Below are 7,867 nucleotides of genomic sequence, written 5' to 3'. Positions count from 1 at the left end.
AGGAAAAAGTGATTTTAATAAAGACTAAATAATGAAAAGGGATACAGGTAAAAAAAAAAATCCTAATACCACAAAAGCAGACACATAGCTTGCAGGAGACACAAAGAAAACCCTTGAATGGACACTTCAAAGGCCTAGTAAAAATACAGCTATATTCATAATCAAAATTTTTTTGTGGAATGAGAAAGCTAACTTAAAAGAGGCCCTGCTATACCAACCCCCAGGCTTTCTTCAAGGTAAAACAACACAACTGAGTAGAAATCTCAGCACAGTCTTCCTTTAAATCACATGTTTACCTGACACCTGTTTGGCTGCTGGCAAGGAACTCTCATATCCCACAAACTGGCCATTGAATGCTTTAAATTTACCCTTCGCAATCTAGCTTCTCTGCTCTATCCTGTAAAAAAACTCTAAACATGAATAAAATGGAACTAGTGTCACTCTCCTCTTTAACAGCATGTAAACCAGGAGTTTTGGTAAGCAAGTTTGAGATCAATTCAAAAAGCACAAGACACTAATTCTGAGCTATCAGTTGCTTTCATTCTAGCATTTAATTCAGCCAACACACTGCAGGCTGAAGTCCCTATTATTTTACAGGTGGTGGTGAAGGATTCTGTATCAGGCTTGAAGAGTAGAATACCATTCCTACATATTTCTTACCACTGTTCAAGCACCACAGTAAATCCTGTTCTTATAGATGGATACCCAGTCATGCATGCAAAGTTAAATGAAGATTCAGTTTCCATCTTATTTTTTTCCTGTGGATTCTCCTATACTAAATGAAGGAATAGTTTTCCTTTCCCTGTCTTTGGGGATGGCACCATAGATGAAGTAGACTCATCTTCTGACTCATGAGGAAGCAGAGATGAGAGCTTTTTTCTGTGTTCCTACAGTGCCTAGCACACAAGCTTAAAGGTTCATGACCAGAGATACAAGAGATGCGTATGTGTAAATACTGGAAGTGACACACACACACACACTTGGTTCTGAAGCTGTGTTTACAGGGAAAGGGAGTAATATGTTGATTAGTACCTTTAATCCATCAGGAAGGGAAAAGGATCTGTTAGCATTTGGTCAGGATGCTCAAAGTAACAAGTTACTTTTATTCTTTTTGTAGCATGGAAAGGCAGTAAGTTTAACCCTATGTGACCCACCTGTGGAATTTTTTGAAATTAAGGAAATATGAAACGCAAGGGAGGTCCAAACTCAAGCCAGTTACAGTACTGGCTACACAGCTCATGGTCCCTATTCTGTTTCTACCACCACAAGACATCCTCTCATTTCCTCCCTCTCCTGACTTCTACTGAATTATTCCAGTTGCAGAAGCTTGGTTAGCTCCAAACTGCATCTAAAAAAAAAACCAAAAAACAAAAAACAAAAACAAAACTTGTGACCTAGTCTACATTTTCCATTTCACATCTCTAATGTATTATTGTTAGTGCTCAGATCCCCTATTGAAAGAAAAAAAATCAGACAGAAGTCAGCATCCTCAGCATGCATCTACTATTTTTTCATCAGAATCTGTAGATCCTTAATTGAAAAGTTACCCTGAATATAAATGTTCATCAAAAACAGGCATACAGGAGCTCATACTGGAAAACAGAATTCTCACCCATGAGGTTCTTTATTAAAAAAACTTGCCTTTTTCTCAAGTTGCTTATAGGTACTGCAGGAACCAAAGTCAGCTGGAAATAATCATTTCACCTAGGAGAGGTAGTAATTTTGTACCTTTTTTTTAATCCCAAGGATTAGGGTTTGGTAATCTCCACATACCTTGTTAATCCTTGTATTTTAGAAAGCTGGGCCCAGATTGTCCTTGTATCAGCCATATGGATCAAGGGTGTTACTGCTTTCATTCATCATATACCAAATACATCAGAATGATCAGCTAAAGTGAATAATCATCCTGAGACTGTACAAAAAGCACAGGATAATAGCCATAAATTATCCTGTGCAAGAGTAGCAGGTAAAGAACCATTTATAAGATAGATCAACACAAAGGCAGAAGGTGGGAAGCAGGGTAAACACTTTTTGAACACTTTTGAGAGTGAACAGAGTAAAACTCCTCTTGATTGTTAAAGCAAAACAACCTTTAGGAAAAGGACATATTTGGAAGTTTGATTTTGCTGTTCTTCCTAAGAAAAGAACACACCTATGTAACTGCTTAGATTCATGATTCATATACATATCAGTATTTTTCCAGTAAAAAGAGAGTTGGTTTAGGAACTGAAGAAATTAGACAATGGAGCTTTTTATTTTCCCAGCTGGAAAGTTAGGTCCTGCTTATCCTCACATCCATCACATGGATTCAAGAATGTTATTACTTTTGTATGGCATGTTCCTGAGATCATTGCTCTGGTGTCTGAGCAGGTGTGGGAAGACAGGCATTAGGTGCAACAACCATTACCTCATTAGTCCTGTTACCTCCCCCTTGGAAGACACCCAACTGTTATCTCAGAAAAGCCTCAAATGCCATAGCCACCCTTAATGAAGTTGAACCTACTGTTAAAAACAGAATGTTAGGACTGGCCAACTGACAATGCTACCCACTGAGATAAGGCAGAGAAAAGCTAAAGAGATACACACACACTGCCAAAAGTATAATTTCTGGGGTAGCCCTCTCCTGTAAGTACTGTTTCCTTTAATAAGGCAGCTGCAGACAAGAGGGAAAAGTTGAACTGCACAGTGAAAACTTATATGATACAGCAAAATATCGTTGTACAGAGAAAGTCCTGCCCACAAATTGACCAGATGCTTCTATTCTTAATCAGCATTATACTGGGAATGCCGTGGCTGTTGCCTTAAAGTTAGAATAAACCTGAAAGCTTCTTTAATACAGAGCCTTGCAAGGAATGCTTTCCAGAAGCACTATAACAATAGGGCCTCAGCATCAAACCAGGCAAGTATGAAGAATAGATCTGCTTGTTATCACTGTATTAATTTGCTTGAAGGCATTCCGGCTTCTAAATTAACTTTACAGAATGATTCACATTCATGCTCATCACTCCCACTTATTTTCCAGACTTCCTATAGCACACAACATTTAAAAAATATTAACTTCTGTAGACTTTCACCTATGTTTGCTATTCTGCCAAAGTATTTTCATTATCTTTCATTATAGTTAGCAGAAGAATCAAACCTGACAGCAAAGAGTCCAAACTCCAGCTTCCACCAGCAAATCCCATTTTAGCAGCTGATAACTCTTATTTACCTTCATAGTGAAACTTGAAGTTTTGCATGAACAGCTGCACACAGATGAACTGACTTTCTTCTGGATTTCACACATCCTACATACTGATACAATCTAAAAAGAAATCCAAGTTTGAAGAAAATCCGTTCAGCAATTCTGAAGAAATAAGCTTTACACTATCAAAACACAGTCTCAGGTAATTCTTGTGGTTCCCCAATAACCATGCCTCTTGGCTTTTCCCAATTCTACCTTACTTTTCTATCAGATGTACGAATCCCATTAAAAGATACTTCCTACATCTCTTCAAAGAGACAGAAGAAGAAAAGAGAAGGAAGTAATTCTCAAAGTATGTGTCTTAAATACTACTGTGAATAAATAAAGATTGCAAGTAGCATTCATCCCGTTCATTACACAGGTTCCCTCATCACAACCTTCCCCCCCATCCAAAACAATCTAGATGAACATATGCTTCATCCAGGCTCAGTAGCAGTCCAGTATCAACATTCTAAAACCAATTTTGAGCTGGTTCCTCCTATACACACTGTTGAACAACAGAAAAGTAAGGTTCTGTGAGAAGGATATGAGATAGTTTCTAGATAAAAGGCTAAGAGAGGTTATGACTGTTTCACTGATTACCTGCAAATGCTTGAAAAGATCCAAATAGGTCAATGTTACTTTACACTTAAGTAAGTGTTTTACTTTTCATTCTTTATGTTCTCCTTCAGTAGTTAATGTTTTACATACTGAATTAACCAGCTTCTAGATTCTACAAAAATCCTGAAGAAGAACATATGCTTTGTCTTTCAAGCAAGCAAAGCTGAACCAAGAGAAGACTACTCTAGAAACCTTGAAAAACAGCCAGAAAATTAACCTCAGGACTAAGCATTTGTACCACAGGAAATGGCAAGATCTAAGGATTTCTTTTTGTTTTCTTGCAATAATTAAACATGAATTCAAGGTTGGTCTGCCATACTTTTTTTAAAGTTGTAGTAGGCTGAACAATTATATCTGGGACCAAAAACTGGCAAGTTATATCAAATGAAATGAAACATTCCCTATGACACCTATGGCAACAAGCACATATTAAAAAATAAAATGGACTAGTTACCAATTGAAAGCGAAAACTAGGTATTTTCTTTTATTCATTACTTGGCCATCTTTACAGGTCCACAGCAGAAGAGAATCACCAGACAACTCAATGAACTCCAAAACGAAACAAAGAAAGCAAAAAAGTTTAATTATGCTACATAAAAATCTCAGCTTTTTCATTACATATAGTGAGAAATTAATGTCAAGTGCTTCTGGAGATGAGATGAGAAAGACGAGGACACTTTTACGGATGTTTTAAAACTTCTTTACTTTTTTGATTTATAGATAATATAACCATAGTTAAGGGTCTAACTATTACATTTTCTCCTACAAATTACTAAAATCAGACACTACCCAGCAGTTTAAATAACATATGACAAAAAGCTGCATCTATTTAACAGCTGCAGAACTCATAGGACAGAGGCAGTAAAATATAAAAAAAGACAAGAGTTAAAAATCCTACTGCAAGAATATTAACTGTAAAAAAAGAGAAGACATTAAAACCAGCAGCTAGTTAGGTGCCAGAACATAATAGAACCCATAAGGACAGGCAAAGAATGATGCTAAGTTAGGGAAAAAGAGTCTCTTTTCAGAGAACTTCCTGACAGACACCACAACAAAGCAACTGTGTGGTCCCCTTCTCGTAAATAAATCAGGCGTCAAAGATTGATCTGCAGTTAATAAGAGGCCTAAGCCTTCTCCAAGGATTTGTAGTATTCTGTCAGCACAGTCCAAGCCTTAGGAGCCATGAAGCCTTCTGGCGGGTTTTGTCCTTCTCGAGCCAGCTTGCGCATGCGGGTCCCCGATATAAATTCAAAGTCTTCATGGCTGAGAGAGTAGGAGGCAAGGGGGCAAGGGAGAAGAGGAGCAAAGGGAGGGGAAAAAAAGAATAACATGTTTTAAAAGCAGGTAAAGTTGTTCATATCCCTTCTGCTTTCTTGATACTTTATAAATGTCTTCTTGGGAGTATAATGCTGTATAGCAACTCTCATTTCCAGACATTTGGCCAGCAATGCAAGTAAATCTCTAAAATACACACTCTCTAAAATATTCAGCTTAGGTAACTTCTGAGGTTTAGCAGCATGGTTCAACTGATCTCCTGTGGACTGAATCGAGTCTGTGCTTCCATCTAGCCTGGCTCGCTCTCTATGAGGAAACAGGGAACTGCTGTTGAGAGAGAACCATCTCTTCCACCTACTGTCTCAGCCCTCTGCCAAGCAACGGCACCCATACTATTTTCACCTCGCCTACAATGGCAGCAGACCAGCCCTATGCGCTGGTTGAAGCTTCCAGTGCTGGTTGGAGAAGGTCATTTCCATGCCACTAGAGAATGTGAAAACAACAACATTGCATGAAATCTTAGTGAAGGACAGTTTGCAGAATAGAGAAAGTAAAAGCCTCAGAGTCTAGATGCAAGCTCCACAGCTGGGCCTTGCAAGCCACTGAGCATGAATATACAAATATATGCATATCATTTATGTGGCACATACAGTTCAAAATAAAGAAAAAAGCAGGGGGGATAATAAAAATACCTTCCCCTAAGGATGTTTTTCCCTAAAAAACAGAATTCAGTTGGACAAATCCACAAATGAACCCGGATCAGGACTGTTTATCATTGTTAATATGACAATCTAAATTACCTTCTCAGGTATGTGGTCATAAGCAGCAAAAGCTCCGCAAGTTAAACACTTACTCCTCACAGGACTGAAACAGTAAAAGCAAGACAAGAATGCCAGAGTTCTACCAAACGCTCCAAAGGAAAAATTGTTTAGTCTTAAATTAATTATGCAATTTTACTTACACTATTTGCTCAATTTGCAACATGTATGCATTACTGATTCTTTACTTGTCTGTTTGAAAGAAAAGCCAAGTATTGATCTCAGATCACATGCCTTAGGAAACAAGGGCCAAGTGTGCACATCGGAGGGCAGAACTTGGCTCTAAGTGCTGAGCTATGCTCAGTAGGGTACGGAAGTTAGCAAGATGCAGAAAGCATTCCACAGTTCCCTTGCACAAAACCACTAGCCCCATAACTTTTTGATTTGGATTGTATACATTTACACAGCAGCACTGCCATACATGCTCTTTTCTTGTTGCTCTCAATTTGGGACTGTGGGTTCCTCAAGTGTCACAACAGGGAAAAAAAACCCTACTGTGCTTCAATTCTGAAAAACATAAATTACATAAAAATGAAAACTTAAAAGTTCATGTAAGCCCACGGGAGAAGAAGTTATGTCACTGCTATTTGTAATGCCTGAAAATGTTGTTCCTTGGCAAAGAGATGCCTACTGTTCACTAACACTGCTTGAAGGTAACATGCATTCTTGGCAAAGAACTATTTCTATAAAATGCATGTGGGGAAGTGATAAGCCTGGTTCTGACGGAAAAAATACTAAGTCTCCAGATGATCAGGAAAAGAAGAGTAAAGCAAGTGCTATAAAGTTTCTCCATGTGTGGTTTTCTCCACAGTGTGTTAGCAATACCAAAGTTTGAGAATTAAAAAAAAAAATCAAAGTAAAAAACTTAGTTGCTTATCCCCTCTTTGCCTGTTAAGTTTTCAGAAAAACACTCAACTTCTTCCTGTGCCCTTCAAGCAAAATAAAGGTACTAAGACAATAAATTTAGATGTACCATATAAGTTGCTTCAGTAAGACCCCCAATTCCTTTAGCTTCTTGTTATCCCTAGATGCATAAAAAGCAGCTCTAAGAAGTGCAGATATGAAGAAAAACACAAAAAGAAGCTAGGCCATCTATAGCAACTATAAGAAAAGGAAAGGAAAACATAAGTGAGGATCATTTAAGAGACATACTACAATCAGCACCTCATAACACTTCTAGAAATGTCTCAAAAATACTACTAAAAAGTACAAACTTATTAACAATGCCCTCTCATTTTCCCTTCTCTTTTAAACAGTTTTCTCAAAAAAAAACCACAACACAAAAAAAATACAAACCCAAAAATCCAAAAAACAAACAAAAAAAACCCCAAACCAAACCAAAAACCCAACCTTAATTAGTAATCACTAAAGTGACTCAAACGGCGCTTTGGCAATATATACTGTATGTTGAAATAACACAGGAACTTTTGCCTTTTTAAAGATTACTGCATTTGCAATTTTGTTTCCAGTTTAATCTCCACTTTCATACCTAAAACAGACTATTTGAATAACCACTCAAGACTCATTGTCTTTACTAACGGTAAAAATCAAATCTCTTGAATATCAGAAACATAGATTTCCACTAAGCAGAAACACGGTATCAGTACTGGCACTGTGGCGTGATGTGAACCACAAGCATTTTGAAACAAAACGTATCAGTATGAGTAATTCACTTTTGTGGAAAAAGAAACCAGAAAGGAGAGTCAAGTAATTTTGTTCATAGTGAATTTTGGGGATATTAGGAGTCACTCTACATAGAATGTATTTGAGTGGAACATGAGAGGGGAGGAAACATTTGACCACTAAAGCTGTTATGAAATATAAATGCCAAAGACATCCAAATTCCATTCTCAAGTGAGATTTGGAATGACTTTCAATGAGACTTAACCCAAGCCTCTTCTGAGCATGGGACTTAAGTGCCTTTGAAGTT

The 7,867-nt window shown here is 37.6% G+C and overlaps 1 protein-coding gene across 1 annotated transcript in view; it reads right to left on the bottom strand.

The window, feature by feature from the left end:
* Window positions 1-4,921: 4,921 nt before the first annotated feature.
* PAPSS1 (3'-phosphoadenosine 5'-phosphosulfate synthase 1) overlaps window positions 4,922-7,867 on the bottom strand; it is a 45,916-nt gene continuing 42,970 nt past the window's right edge. Inside the window, exon 12 of the mRNA XM_086463973.1 lies at window positions 4,922-5,107. Within this exon, the coding sequence (XP_086320099.1) occupies window positions 4,969-5,107 (139 nt within the window). The 3' untranslated portion in view covers window positions 4,922-4,968. The remainder of the gene's footprint in view (window positions 5,108-7,867) is intronic.

This window comes from Leptosomus discolor, chromosome 4 (genome assembly GCF_034619465.1).
Source record: "Leptosomus discolor isolate bLepDis1 chromosome 4, bLepDis1.hap2, whole genome shotgun sequence".
Lineage (NCBI taxonomy): Eukaryota > Metazoa > Chordata > Aves > Leptosomiformes > Leptosomidae > Leptosomus > Leptosomus discolor.
The sequence above is the reverse complement of the archived record's forward strand: the minus strand, read 5'-3'. Positions and strand labels throughout refer to the sequence as shown.